The sequence below is a fragment of the Erigeron canadensis genome, chromosome 3 (assembly GCF_010389155.1).
Source record: "Erigeron canadensis isolate Cc75 chromosome 3, C_canadensis_v1, whole genome shotgun sequence".
Lineage (NCBI taxonomy): Eukaryota > Viridiplantae > Streptophyta > Magnoliopsida > Asterales > Asteraceae > Erigeron > Erigeron canadensis.
The window spans coordinates 47,192,572-47,208,308 of NC_057763.1; the positions used below are offsets into that span (position 1 = coordinate 47,192,572).

Here is a 15,737-nt window from a genome sequence, read left to right on the forward strand (position 1 = left end):
CCGTAATTTTATGGCCAGTACAATTTTGGACAATTTTCATCTTGAGAAAGAAAAAAGTCAGACGTGAATTACGGTCACTTTTTACGGTCCACTGTAAATTTATGGTGGTATAACCATAAATTTATGGCCCAGTTGGGATTTTCAGTTTTAGCTCAATTTGAAGGGCGTCGAATGTAAATACTTAATGTCGAAAATCTGCAGTTTTACACATCTTCTTTTGCTGCAATTGAAGTGAGAAACTCTAAAAAAAACATACATATCATTGAATCATCATTCCTTCCATCGTTAGATCATGCAACAAGGATTTTCTTCATCAACAATTGAGAAGATGCTAATGGAGATGTCCGACCGACTAAGTTTTAGGTTATTCAACATTATTTTGATTTTCACTTTTACAAGACAATATATTGTGAGTTAACGATTTGTGCCGAGTCCAATTAATTTAAGGATGAAGACATGTCGTTTAATTACAATAGGTTGTGCCTAAAATTGTTCATTTCACTTATTAGAAATTATGTCAATGTGATTTTGATTAAATACTCGGTAATTTTATTAAGGATCCTATTTTCAAAAAATTCCTAATAAAGGGTATATCGTTAGTTTTTGACAGACGGAGCTCGTTAAGTGCCACGTCACTAATGTCACGTCATCAGTTTTGATGACGTGGCACTTGACTTTGAAATTAGGCCAGTCAAAGTCAAGTGCTACGTCATCAAAACTGATGACGTGGCATCGGTGACGTGACACTTAACGAGCTTCGTCTGTCAAAAACTAACGATGTACCCTTTATTAGGAATTTTTTGAAAATAAGATCCTTTAAATAGACGAAAACAAAATAGGTTACCTTTAATAGAAATTTCATGTAAATAAGTTACCTTTTTATAGAATTTTCCCTTTTATTAATTAGGTGATTTAATCCGAATATTGGGATTCGGGAGGGATGCTTTTACCATTATTGTTCATAATCTTCAATTGGCTTCATGTTTGTTAATTTGCATTTTCCTTAAATTAATCTTTACTTTGCTATTTAAAATTAAAGTTAAGTTACAATACAAACAAAATCGTTACAACTTGGCTATAACCATCTACACTCCTCGTTGATACGATATCCGCTTACTCTATTTAATATAAGGTATAGTAGGTTTATTTTTGATTGGTACTTCGATGTCTATCAAACCAACATGTAGACAAGCACCTCGATATGATTATTCTTAGATTGGTGGGATGTAACACGAGATGTACGAGTTTCCTTCACATCACAGCTGATCGATTGGTGTACAGGTTAAATTGGCTTCCATAAATTTGTCTAGAAGAGACATAATTTAAATTAGATTTTCAGAGGTAAAGTCAAGCACTATGTATCTACTTTGTCCTCTCATGATCTTTAGTTTTTGTTTTGAAAACTTGATTTTGTAATCGTATTCTGCAAATACTCTATTCAAATATATATATATATATATATATATGAGAAAAGTGAGTATGGGGCTGTTATGCACCTACCTTGGGTTACATACCAATATTTTAATATCTTGAATAAATGTTTGCCCAAAATGGAGTGCATAAACTAACGTTTTTTTATTGTATGGCTGGAACCTGATAAAGAGTTCTATTGCATTCAAAATTGACCTGATATAAAGTTAGCCAGTTACCACCTTTGAATTTATAGTGTTGACCGCTTATGTGGCTTGCTTTTGTGGATTTAATTTATTAAACAAAACTAAAAAAATGCTTTATTTTACACATTACGTATATATACATGTATACATAATTATATATACACTTCACCACTATCCCACACACACATACACACACTATACCCACATATATCTATAGCTCAAATCATCATCATCAATCAACAAACCCCAGATCCAGATAATACGTCTGAACCTAACCCATGATGGCACTCAAATAACATTCAAATTCAACATTATGGAAGAGTATACACAGCAGAGACGCATCCTGTTGACAAAGAGTATACACAATTATTCTTCAAGGCTTATTTTTTCCTAGCAATACGTATTATCTCCATATGGCTCAGTATCGTATCTTCAAAATGTTTTCTTGAAAAGCAGATATTTATCTTCAAAAACCCCTAATTTCAAAAATCCCCAAACTAAATTTTTTAAAACACATAAAAAAAAGAGACAATAATTGCATAAACAAATCCACATTCTAAAAAAAATCCAAATTCAATTCAAGATTGCAGATATTTGGGGTGAACACAGTATTCTCTTCAGGTGTGGCGTCGGTACGATACCTTCAAGTGGTGGCGCGACGTGACGGTGGTTACCTTCAAGAGGTACGACGTCGGTACGATGGGCGTGGTCGTCCTTTATTATGATGATAGAGGTTAAATTGGTAGCGTTTTTTTTAGGTTAATTTTGTAGCATTTTTTTTAGGTGTGCCTGTTTTTCCAGTGAGATGAGCAGCGGTGGGGGGTCGCCGGAATATGAAAAGTGTGAGACAGAGAGAGACAGAGAAGAATAGAAGTATTTTTCGGCGAGATGGAGTGTGGTCTAGCGGCGGAGGTCATGAAAGGAAGGGTGTTTAATGTGTGTTGCAAATGTTAGATTCATTTTAATGATATCTATATCTATACTATATTATAAAAGCAAATTTTTTCTAGATTTTTAACATTAAATTTGAAATTTTCAATATTGATTTTAAGTACTTTCCTAAAATGCATTTCTTAGCTATCTATTCTATATTTACCTAAAATAACTATAATATCATTTCTCTCTCCTCAAATCTCAACCAATCATCTTTTTTTTCTCTCCTCCATAAATCATTTATTCCTCCAATTCATTCAAAAATCTTTTATCTCAAAAACTGTACATCGATAAATTATAAAAAGTGTATGAGTGTTCTTAAAATTTCATGCTTTCATTAGAAATGTCATTCGATATACTTTTGACAAAATATTAAATCTGAGGGAGGAGCCCGTACGGCTAAATCATTTGACTATCATACTCTATGACATATCAATTCCTATAACCTATTACACTCTATGACCTAGGTATCATCACCACAATCTCACCGCCATAACGCACGGGTACTTGCTCTCGTATGTATTCAAGTAAAACAAATATATATATTTCTTCATTGAAAATCATCGTGTATCATGAAAAAAAGAAAGTATCAATCAAGTAGTATATATATATATATAGAGGGATGAGAATCCTCACAATTTATTTTTTTAATCCATAAATACCATGGGGCCCATTATTTGTTTAAAATTGAGGAGTTTCTATCTAAAGCTTAAATGAGAACAACTCCATATTTATTTTTATAATCAAATTTTAGAGCACTATATATAAATATAATATATTTTCATGATTGTTACATAGCTATTTGTTGGAAATATGATCACAATTAAGAAATAACAACATATCCATATGATGATTCGACCTTTATTTGGATCTAAATCCAAAGGATTCCTTAACTAATTGAGCCATTTAAACTAGAGTTTTATTCCTTCAAAATAGTTTCTTTGTTTGCTTCCCATTTATCCAAACGTTGGGCTGATTTTTCCACCTGTTTATATATATATATATATATATATAACAATTAAGTTCCCACAATAAATGAGTTCTTCTACAAGAAAAAATCAATCTTAGAAATAAATTTTTTTTAAAAAAAAAAACCCTGTATATTACCTCTCTCTTCCAATCTGTGCGAAAAGTCGACCATAGTAAGATGAGAGTTTGCATCCCGGTTCCTCCAATCATTCCCGACCATATTCCCTAATAAGATGCATGAACGAGTCTCATGAGAAATGCTGATAGAACTGTGGTTATTTTTGAATAAGAATGTACACACACTAATTACGTTGTTGCAATATATTTGAAGTATGTTACCTTGACTCCGAAGTTAAAATGGAAGCCAAGAAGGAGTCCAAGAGGAATGCCAACAACATAATAGCATCCCACGTTCACATATGCAACGTAAGTTTGCCATCCGCAACCAACAGCCACACCTTAATTTGATCAAGCCATGCATCAATATTCAGAAGCTAACTTGGGGTAAGGTTCATATAAGAACTATTCACATATGAACATAAATAATTTCAAGTATTGATTTATTCATTCGTGAGCAAATTTGTTCACATACAAAAATCACGTTATAATTTAGAGGCTCTCATGATTCTTCTAATTCAATTATTGGTTCCTACATGAACCTTATATGCATGATGGGCCGGGAAGCATATAAGCTATACATAGATGATGTTCCCTCACAAAGCATAAAATTCATGGGGTGCTTTTTGACACGTGTAAAATATGATGTGAGAAGCAACATCATAATATTATACTACAACAAAAATGTCATTTATTCACACTTACTTTAAAGAAGTGTGAAGAAATTTCTTAATTTGTTCACACTTAAAAATGTTTAAAAAGTATTCATATTTAAAAATTTGAAAAATCATAAATTTTTCACACTTGTATATGTGAGAAAAAAAAGTTCACACTTCTAAGTGTGTAAAACTATATCAATTGTTCACACTTAGAAGTGTAAGGAATAATTTGTAACACCAAATTTCTTCACACAAGGAAGGTGTGGAGAAATTAGGTGTTACAATTTGACTTTCACACTTTTAAGTATGAATATATTTGACATTTGTTCACACTTTTAGGTGTGAATTTTTTCTTTAGACATACATAAGTGTGAAAAGATTATAATTTTTCAAAATTTTTCACATTTTTATGTGTGTATACTTTTTAAACATTTTTAAGCGTAAATAGATTAATAAATTTTTTCACAATTCTTTAGAGGAAGTATGAATAAATGCATTTTTTTTTTGTAATGTTAACATCAACTAACATTTATTTTCCCATATATATATATATATATAATACCTGACAAAACGGGTTGTATGCCATTGAGGATTATGGTGATGGCCAATAACGGGCAAAGATCAGAGACTGCATTAGCAACAGTTTCACCAGTTGTGAATGCATAGCTAATGACGTCTCTCACTGACAACACAAGCATTGCTGTGACTATGGCAATGAGAAATGAGACGCTAGTCACCATCCATACAGAAAATGCTGCAGCTCTAGCGTTTCCTGCTCCAAGCTCATTTCCGACCCTAACACTGTTTTATGAATTATATATATTAAAGTGCTAATTAATTCGTGAGTTACTTTGAATTTTCACTTTCGGATTTAATATATAGTAGAAAGGTAATTATCCCACACACCCATACAAAATCGATCTACACGTATCTATAAGCTATATATATATATATGTTTCCACCAATGGCCGGCCTGGAACCCACAACCTACCTATTGATTGAGTAGTTGGGTACTTTCGGTTTCGATATAATCATAAGATGTTACCATGCATATATATACGAGTGACAGTATGTCTGATTACTCGATCAGTTTCAATCTTTGAAACTAGCTAGTCAAGAAATTAAAACTAACCTGGCAGCTGCGTTGAACCCGACTGATATCATGAACGACAGCGCATTGACACCCATGCTGCATAAATTGTGCTACAGATTAATGGTAGACCAACGTTTTTATGGCATTGAATGTGAAACTCAGATATATGCATGGATGGTCCTTTTTGGACCACGAATTGCTAGAAAATTAAACCACGGTATAGTAGGTGGCCGGTAGAGATTGGATAGGTGAAACGAGACACATTTAATTAATTAAAGACGCATCATATCGGTCTACTTGACATGTGGTAGCTAGCACAAATGAACCCCGTCAGTTGGGGCCATTTTCAAAGGGGCCATGGCCCGAAAGCATTATAAGCTAGCTGTTAGAATGAAATAAACGAGATGAAAACTAACTAGATCGACTTACCAAACCGAAAGTGCATCCAATGCTAGCTCAGGGTTCTCGAGCAACCCTGCAATCAACACCAATACTTGAAAATACCACGTCTCCAAACACAGCATCACTGCAGACCCACTTGACAATTTTACAAACTCCCACAGACCACCAAACGCCTTGATGCTAAACCCATTCCATGTGGCCTTACATCTGTTGCTCATCAAGATGTAAACAAACTGGCCCACAACTATGACCCACCATGACAAACTTAGCGTCAGTGAGGCGCCAAGCAAGCCCAGCCTTAACTTGTATACCATGATCCAAGAAAGGATCAGATGCACAACCAGGGTTCCAGCCGAAATAAAAGCACTCGGCGCCACGATACTTTGAGCTTGAAGAAACTTTTGGATAGGAAAATTGATGGCATACGCGAATAGTTGAGGAATGAGGCCGTACACAAATAGGGCTGCAGCAGACGCCATTGAGGGAGATTGACCTAGTGATATTAGAATGGGGTTTGCGAAAACGTAAATCATAGTGATTGGGATGGCTGTGGCTGTGAGGACTATTGTGGATCTTTGGAGATAGACTCCAAGCATATCATATTTGTGTGCACCAAATGCTTGACCACATAGTGTCTCCACTGCACTACCCATTCCGAGCTGGCCGGCCGGGTTGATCGATTGTTTGTGGTACGTTAATTAATTGGCATATATACATATAACAACTTACGTATTATTATATATACTAATTATATAATGTGACGACTACTTAAATAGAGTAGTAAATACTACGTACTACGAGTACTAGCTAGCCATATAAATATAGGAAAAATGAATTGAATATTCACCATGAGGCCATATGCAAAGAGTTGAATCCCTTGGTTACCAAGAGAGGCAGCTGCGAGTTCCATGTTTCCAAGTTGACCGCAGAAGATTCGTGTAGAGATAGACATGGCGTTGTTGATCAAGTAAACCATCACCGCCGGTGCCGCCAACTTATACAGTAGATTAAGCTCAATCCTGGAGGCCAATGAAAACCGCCTCATCAACGGTGTATCACTGCTAGTGTCGGAAAGCACCCTCTCCAGCTCCATGCTGCCACCACCATCATGCCTGGAGGCGGCTGGCGGCGTTGTACTTTCTTGAATTGGTTGTAACAGAGGGTAGTAGTTATCAAGCTCATTTGTTTGAGACTCCATTCTTATTATTATTATTATTAGTAGTAGTAGTAGTATTATATTTTTGTTTAAATAAATTTGATGGCTTGAATTCTTTCTTTCATCACGTCTCTTCTAGCTTCTATCTTACGAGTATTATATAGGAAAACAACATTATATTTTAATTTGCTTAATTGGTTTTGTATTATATATTGTCATTTTCAATTTAGTTTGGCAATGTTCGTTTCTTCTTTTTGTATTTATAACTTTACAATCATTTTCGTTACACTATAATTTAACATGTCAGTCTGTACTTATTGTATATGTGTTAATAAAATAGTTGTGATCGAGTTTATCTTTATCATCACCCATTACATACACTCTTTTTTAACCACGTGCATGCAGTTTGTTAGTGGCCCAATATATATATGTGGTTTAATTAACGTTTTAATTTACACGGATATAATGCTTAATTTCTGTATTTGTTCAATGTTTACACATTCATTCATTATCTAATTATTACAGGTGTATTAGTTCTCTAGCTTTCATATATGGGCCATCTATCTGTGTAATGAAAAATGGACATGCAATAATTACGACCCAAAGAGTAGATATGCAAAGCTAGCTAAGAATCTCCGTCTCGATCCAAATGATCGACTAGATTTTATAATTAAAATTGGACCAGCTGCCTTACCATCTTGACCGACCCTATCTACTTGATTGATTACGTGATGAATTATAATAATTAAATGACAGTACGTATAGTATGATTTTGAATCAAAGGGAAATTAGATGTCGTCATTAACTCTATAATATTTACTCGTATTATATATATATGGGGTTTGCTAAATACAATCTTTATGGCTGTGCTTAAGGTGCATAAATTGTTTTTTACATTTATCATGAAAATTAGGGACGGACTTTTAATATAGAAGATACAAGTTTTTTTATGCACGTTAAATACAGCCCTTAACATTTTCCTATATATATTTATGTAGTTTGGTGTGGGAGATGTAGTTTGGTGTGGGAGCTCTAATTAATGAAGCTATCTTTCAACCTGTGCTCGTAGCTAGCTAGATTCAAAAGTCAAAACCATGCATCTTCCTTTTTTTAATTAAAATTTAAAAAAAAGGTACCATCTCAGCTCCTTTCTAAATTGACACAATTCAATCTTACCATGTAGAATAAAATATTGTGGAAATATATGTCAAATGCAAACTAAACCTTTTGTAATTTTATTTGTAATTAAGCTACCATGTGTTTCAGTTTTTTTTTTTTTTCGATCCCGCCGGTTGTACGCAATGTTTTAAAACCGGTATTTTAGTTATATCGGTGTGGAAAAATTTTCAGGTATTACCGGTATTATCGGTAATATCGGAATTACCGGCCGGTACAACTATTTTTAATTTATTATATTTTTTTGTGTAAAAATCCTACAAAACTTGTTACAATTTAACAAAAAAAGTCAAAATGCAATTATAATTTACTCAAAAATAATACCAAATATGTATTTTATAACAAAATATAGGTTTTAAAGTTCACAAATAACAAAAAATAACATTAAAATATCATAAAAATAATTATTTAAAAAAATCAAAATTTATATTTTGAAAATACCGGAAATACCGATATGGTAATACCGGAAAATACCGGGAATACCGGAAATACCGGCCGGTATTGAATAGTGAAAATACCGAAAAAATACCGGACTTAAAATACCGGCGTGGTCTCCGATACCGGTGATACCGGCCGGTATTTACCGGTATTTAAAACATTGGTTGTATGTCTATTCGTTTTTAATTTTACCACTACAAGATATTTGAGATGTCACTACTATAAGTGACATATGCGTGTATGTACGTGCATAGTTCAGATAAATTTACAATTTAAAAATTATTTGTATTTCTGTCATCATAAATTAATTTGTCTTTTCCATTTATCTTTTCGAAAGAAGCTATAGGATAAACCAGTCGGTAGAGTATCAGAAGTTCGGATCTATTCAATTCGCTTTAAACAAGGGAGGTGATATTTACCCTAGAACTTTTACTTGGTACAAAGAAATCTTATTTAGTAATTGGATTAATATACCTTGGTTTTTATTTTATTTTATATTTATTGGGAAGTGATATTAGTACCACAGCCGATTAATTTACCATAACTATGTATTAACTGTTTCTACAGTGTGTTGTAATACTTGTACATTGTGGTAAATTAATCAAACTTAATGGTACGAATATCACTTCCCATATTTATTTACTTCATATTTTGCTAGTTGCCAAAAAAGGGGAGAAAATGGATCGACTTCGTTCCATACGGTTTTTCAGCCAGTGTAGCTAAATGGCTAAAACATCTATTAGATCTTCACATGGTTTCAAAGATCGCCTTATATCGACCTGCAATGGACAACCCAAAAATAGCCACCAACGCATTCTTTTTGCATCCATATTTTCTTGTTATTTGAGTACTTTGAAAGATTCAAAAAAGTCGCAATTTTTAATTTTTGGCTCTTAACACAAATCAAGTCCAATAAATACTAAAACACACCGGCTTCAACCAAACAATCCTTGTTAAAAATGTTCGTTTTACTAAATATTGCTTTATTATACGTTTTATCACAAATTGAAAACTAAGTTACCACCATTTACCTTTTCATCTGTTTTTGGACATGTTAAATTACCTGAATTGAACCATTTTTCGATTGACACTCGATCATACGTGTTTGCGGTTGTTAAAGTCACCAAATCCGACATGATCGATCTATAGAGAAATAGGACATCGAAAATCATCAACGTTCATACAATAAATCAAATAGTTGCTTCTTCCAAAGTCATCGAAAATAAATTTTGGAATTTATATAATATGTTTTCTTGATTCTTATTTGAGTGATCGACACAAATCGTCCCTGTGGTTTGTCCATATAGTCAGGTTTCATCCTTTAACTTTCAAAACCTCAGATACCATCCTTTATAGGCGGAAAACGATCAAGTTTCATCCTTATTGATAACAGACGTCAACTCGTATCTGTTAACCTCCTCACGTGCAATCTACGTGAGGATATCTGAGTCTTTTACACTGTTAAAGGACCATCACTGATTTTACCTAATTTTATCTACATTTGTTTTTGGAATTTTCTTTTCTTTTCTCTTTAATCTGCATAAACTACTAACAACACCCATTTTCATCAACACCGCTTTTCATCTTTAATCAAAATACCAAAAATAATCATACTTTATCTCTATATCTATCTCTATCTACATATATTTTCATTACATATTCATTGATTCTCCATCTCTGGTAAAATATTTACATACCTATATCTATATTACACAAATCCAAATTCAACATAAAAAAAGACTCGTCGTAATGTATATCACAATCACCACTTTGACCTCAAACAAAAATATCAAATCCACTTACAAAGTCATAGCGAACATGTGTAGTCATCTTTCTTAATCATATGTTCATATGAATCTCAAGAAAATAGTTATAAACAATCTAGTGGTACACGTCTATGTTTATGTGTGTATATATATTTGATGTCAGATCCGATTCATAGGTAGAGGTAGTTTTTGAGGTTGGTTTTTTAAAGGTGGGTTTCGAAGGTGGTTTCCAGAAATGATAATTGGTGGCGGTGCAGTGACCGGAATAACGAGCGGAAGTCGCCATGGTGTGGAAGAACGACTTTATTTGTTTCATTCAATAACAGTATAGAGTAGTGGTGGTCTTGTTAATCTCCTACGACTAGCATTAATCTTATAGATCTTCGACCACCATCCACCACCAAAGCCACCGCCACTTGCCATCACTACCGGCGCAACACCCCACACCACAGCCACCGTCTCTTGATTTCTGGAGATACACCAATGGTTTGAAAAACAAAAAGGATTCAGTTTATACGAATTGAATCTGCTTTTCGTTGTATATTTATACATTCGTCCTTGATTTCCCTCTTTTTTTATTTTTATAAATAGCTTTAATATCATTATTATTATATATAATTATATATGGTATACATTATATATTTATTTGAACGAAATGGGTGATGGTCGTGGACTCGTTATTTTCAATTGTTATGAGTGAATGAGTGATTGTATCCAAAAGGATATCTGTAATTGTATAGATATAGATAGATGTAAATATTATAGATGTATATATGATTTTAGGTTTCTTGGATCAAAGATAAAAATATGATAGTGGTGGTGGTAATGAACTTTGAGTTTCATTTGGATTGAAGATTAAAATTATATCATGTTTGGTCCTTTAATTTTGATAAAGTGACTATATTACCCTCACGCGGAAGACACGTGAGGGAGTTAACGGACTTGAGATGACGTCTGTTATCATAAAGGATCAAATGTGATTGTCTTCCACCTATAAAGGATGGTCTATGAGGTTTTGAAAGTTAAAGGACGAAACCTGACTATTTGGACAAACCACAGGGATGATTTGTGTCGATCACTCTTCTTATTTTATAGAAAATGGAGATGGAGATATAACACATATTGAAAGGGAGAAAAAGTGAGAAGGCTGTTAGGAAAAAGGATAAAAGGCCATAAATGTAGGAGTAAATTAGGAATAAATAGTTAAGGGTATACTGGTCAGATCGTTTCCAAATTCCGTATGTGAATCAAAAACCAATGTGTAAAAATCAAGCTCCTTTTGCCCAAACATTTGAGCCTCATATTTTCTCAAAAATAACTTGATTTGCCCTACTACCTATTTGTTTTTATTTAATAATTTAATATTTTCACCTAATATACTTATAACTATACTCTTAATGAAACTATTTACAATATACATCACTCAACCTTTAAAATAACTAAAATATCTTCTTTTATGTCAATTTCTTTTATATTAATAACCACGCCACTATCAACACCGCAGTCGCCGCCGCCACCATCACCGCACCGCCGCATCATCTGAACATATGACTAGTTTTAGATAATGTTGTTCTTGACTATAACTGCAAATCAAGAAAACCCTTTCGCAGATGGGTGATTATCCATTGAGAACACCCTTAAAATGAGAACACGGTGATAACACTTAATAACGTCATTTTGATGCATTAAAATTCCATAAAACTAACCTACACTAATAGAAAAATAGCCTCTAATGACACCAAAATTATGACACGCACATCTACGATGACAAACAAAAATGTGTGTCATAAAAAAACTATCATTACTTGTAAAATCTGAAGGGTTATGACACGTAATTTTTAGTCTTATACAAAAATGTAGTCTAACGCGGAATATACTTACATTTGCGTGTCATCCTCAAGTGTCATTTTATAATTTTGTTCCCCATGTATAAAAGCTTACGTTTCTGCTAATCCAAAAAAACCCTTAGTGTTTGAAGCCCAAAATCGAGCCCCCAAACTTCCCACAAAATCTTCTCCTAATTCATTGTATATATCGTTCTAACGATCGATTTATCTATCTTAATATAAAACCCTAGATTTTTTATTTGTAGTTTTTACATTTGATTTTTCTACTGTTGCCGATATTATCATTACGGAACATGTAACAACTTCATCTCTCTCTCTCTTTATATATATATATATATATATATAGTAAAAAGATAAAATGAGAACCAATAAAATGTCGAGAACTATGAAAACTCTTAATTATATGCAAGGATAGTATTGTAATTTTGCAATATTAATTAAAATAATTAACAATTAGCTAAAAAAAATCCCATGAATCTCTCTATCAGTTATGTTGATTAATTTAAATAGCTAAACCATGAAAATGAAAACGTAAACGACTCTCCCAACCCAAATCTTCCAAATTTGTTTATTTATTTTATTTTTTGCTTTTCATGGGTTTTTGTTCACTATTTTATTCACCGCTAATGATAATTCTTCTTCGTGTCAATAATGGTGGGCTAATTTATATGTTTGTTGTATCATATTTTTATATGTTCAGATGAAGCTTTACAAATTTCAGAAAGTGTACTTATAGATCCAAAGACAAAGAAATGATATACGTGCCATATCCCGATCACATATAAGACATATGTGCCCACCGTGAACCGACTGGTTACACAAACGTGTTTTCTGAAACAGACTTGTGTACACAAATGTTCCCACCGTGAACCGACTGCTGTAAACAATTGTGTACAAATACGGGTGAACCGACTAGTGTAAATATATATTATATATAACATCCAAACTCATGTACTCACCGTGAACCGATCGGTGTAGACAAATGTGTACATCGAAATGAACTGGTGTACACAAATGTGCCCACCGTGAACTAACTGGTGTACACAATTGTTGAATGAACACCACGAATTGTTTGCTTCATTTACTGATTTTGTTTTTGATTTTTAAAACGAATTGAATTTTCATAAAAAAGGGTTAGGAGAGTTTCACGGCATGTTTAGTGAAACACAATGGTGTATTTTATAGTTTTAATAAATGATTGTGTTATTATATCCTTTTTTACTATCCATTTTACCCTTCCGTACGTAATTTGATTATATGGACGACCTTTATTTACAAGAATGCCACTGATTATTATTAACCGTTGATCTAGTAAATCTAATGGACCTGATTAGTTCTCATAGTTCTCGACATTTTATTAGTTCTCGTAATAACTCCCCTCTATATATATATATGTATCTATATCTCTGTTATATAGTGTATAACTAATTATCATTATTTAAGTGTTTAACAACACATTGATCCGTCAAAATAAAAAAAATCACGTTTTTTGTTGGATGCATCTACTTTGATGAATATGCATCTCAGATGGATGCACAAAACAAAGAAGATGATTTTCTAAATTTTGACATATCAATGCGTTGTTAAAAACTTAAATTATGATAATTAGTTATACACTATGTTAGTTTTATGAACTTTTAATGCATCGTTATTAAATATTTTTATTGAGTTCTTATTTTAAAGGTGTTCTCATTTGATTGCCCTCTTTATAGATAATGTTATGTTCTGCTCTCCCTTAGGCTATGTTGTATAGAAATATACATTAAAAAAGCCATCCACCTATAAGGTACCGCAATAAAACATAAAATAAAATGAAATAAATCATCTTTCATCTGAAACATGGCATTCTCCTTTGAATCACACACGATCATCTTGATGATTTAGCTCATAGAATTGTTTTTATATTTTTGAATTATGAGATATACGTTTATCAATTCATTCTGTATATAGTTTTTTTTTAGTATATATACAATTTTGATTTTATCTCATATATATATACTTCAAAAAAAAAAAATTATTTTTAATTTTTATTTAGGACCATCTTTAAATGTGCGCCCCATAGTACATGGTTTGGTTTATACTTACGTGCAATATAGTGGCGTGAGAGTAGTGATAATGGAGGTGGTGGTGGGTGCGGCAGTGGTGACGACAGTGGGGACGGTGATGGGGGCGATGATAGTGGTGAATGTAGAAGCAGTTGATGTTACATTCAATTGTAACTGTATATACGATACACACATACAATATATATATTCAATTGTAACAGTAAGTACTATATGATCTTTTAATTGTTGGAGGATCTATACTGTAAATTATTTCATTAAGATATTATAAGTATATTAGATGGAGATATTTAAATTAGTGAATAAAAGAGAAGAGAATTTTTGTTTTTTCAAAGACAGAAAGTTCAAAAGAAAAAAAAAGTGATTGTTTTATTAGATAGTATAGATATAGATAGTAACTTATTTTGGTTTAAAGTTTCACTTTCAGTTAGATTTTGATACGACGTGAAATTAATTGTAACAACACATATCACAAGATTACATTTTCTAAATTTTCATCATAACATGTTTGTCAACTAAAAGGTTTTTTCGTGTGTTGTTGTGGGTGTCCATTTTTCTTTAACGGGGATACCACAACATAACGTTTATGTTTACTTTCACTAATCATAAGAAAATACTAAAAATACCCAATCATAGATATTTTTTTAATAATGTTGTGGTAAATACTAAATTCACAACATCGGAATACATAAAGTTGAATCAAATTTTCAATATATTAAAGATATCATTTGGTATGATTCGAAATTTCGAATAGTGGTACAGAGTGTGACGTGAATGAATCGTAAAATTTTCAATGTATTGTGAGATACGATGCGGCAAGATCAAAATAATGATACGGGGTATGATGTAGATATCACTGTGGTGTCTCGAATTTTAACTAATAACTACTGACTCGTTATTAAAATTAAAAATAATAAATAAATAAATAAGCAAGCTGGTGTGTAATTAATTAATATCTTTAAATATACAATTACATAATAAGATCTTTATTAGTTTGTGTAATTAATCATTATAATTTGAATATTATAAGATTGGTGGTATGGCATGAGATAACACCAATATCGTGCGGAAAGACCGCCGTTGACCTTTTGGTATGGCTTGTCAGTTGTCACAGTATAATATCTCGTTTCTGTAAATTTTGTTTGTTTAACAGCATTTATTATTTAACTAGTTTTAATATCCGTACGATGTCTCATACATTTATTATAAATTGTATCAAAAAGAAATTCGAATATGTCTCATACATCATTCACTGGTATAAAATAAATTATGGTTAAAGTAAACCGCTGATCGAAACTAAATTATAATAAAAACGGTAATGATAAATATAATATATGTTTAGGGTTTATATTTACCTTAGATTTTTAGAATCACATCAAAAATGGAACTTGTAAGCATAGTGGATGACGGCAAATAGCCTTGTGATTTCAGATCGTAAACTCAAAATTTTTAAGTTTTCATGTTAATAACCTATTATAAGTAACATATAAAAGTTGAATAAT

General features: G+C 32.4%; 1 protein-coding gene across 1 annotated transcript; it reads right to left on the minus strand.

Moving 5' to 3' along the window:
* Positions 1-3,263: 3,263 nt before the first annotated feature.
* On the minus strand, positions 3,264-7,074 carry LOC122593110 (protein DETOXIFICATION 40-like). The gene is made up of 7 exons (XM_043765466.1): positions 6,637-7,074; positions 5,817-6,448; positions 5,427-5,483; positions 4,857-5,095; positions 3,858-3,976; positions 3,657-3,743; positions 3,264-3,534 (listed from the first exon to the last, which is right to left on the minus strand). Exons 1-7 carry the CDS (start codon positions 6,985-6,987, stop codon positions 3,469-3,471), a joined length of 1,551 nt encoding a protein of 516 aa, XP_043621401.1. The 5' UTR covers positions 6,988-7,074; the 3' UTR covers positions 3,264-3,468.
* Positions 7,075-15,737: the final 8,663 nt, after the last annotated feature.

Coding starts and splice junctions, on each gene's coding strand:
- LOC122593110 (XM_043765466.1), bottom strand. CDS start 6,987: ATGGAGTCTCAAACAAATGAGCTTGATAACTACTACCCTCTGTTACAA. Junction 3,977..4,856: donor CATACAACCCGTTTTGTCAG/GTATTATATATA, acceptor GATCAAATTAAG/GTGTGGCTGTTGGTTGCGGA. Junction 3,535..3,656: donor GCACAGATTGGAAGAGAGAG/GTAATATACAGG, acceptor ATATATAAACAG/GTGGAAAAATCAGCCCAACG.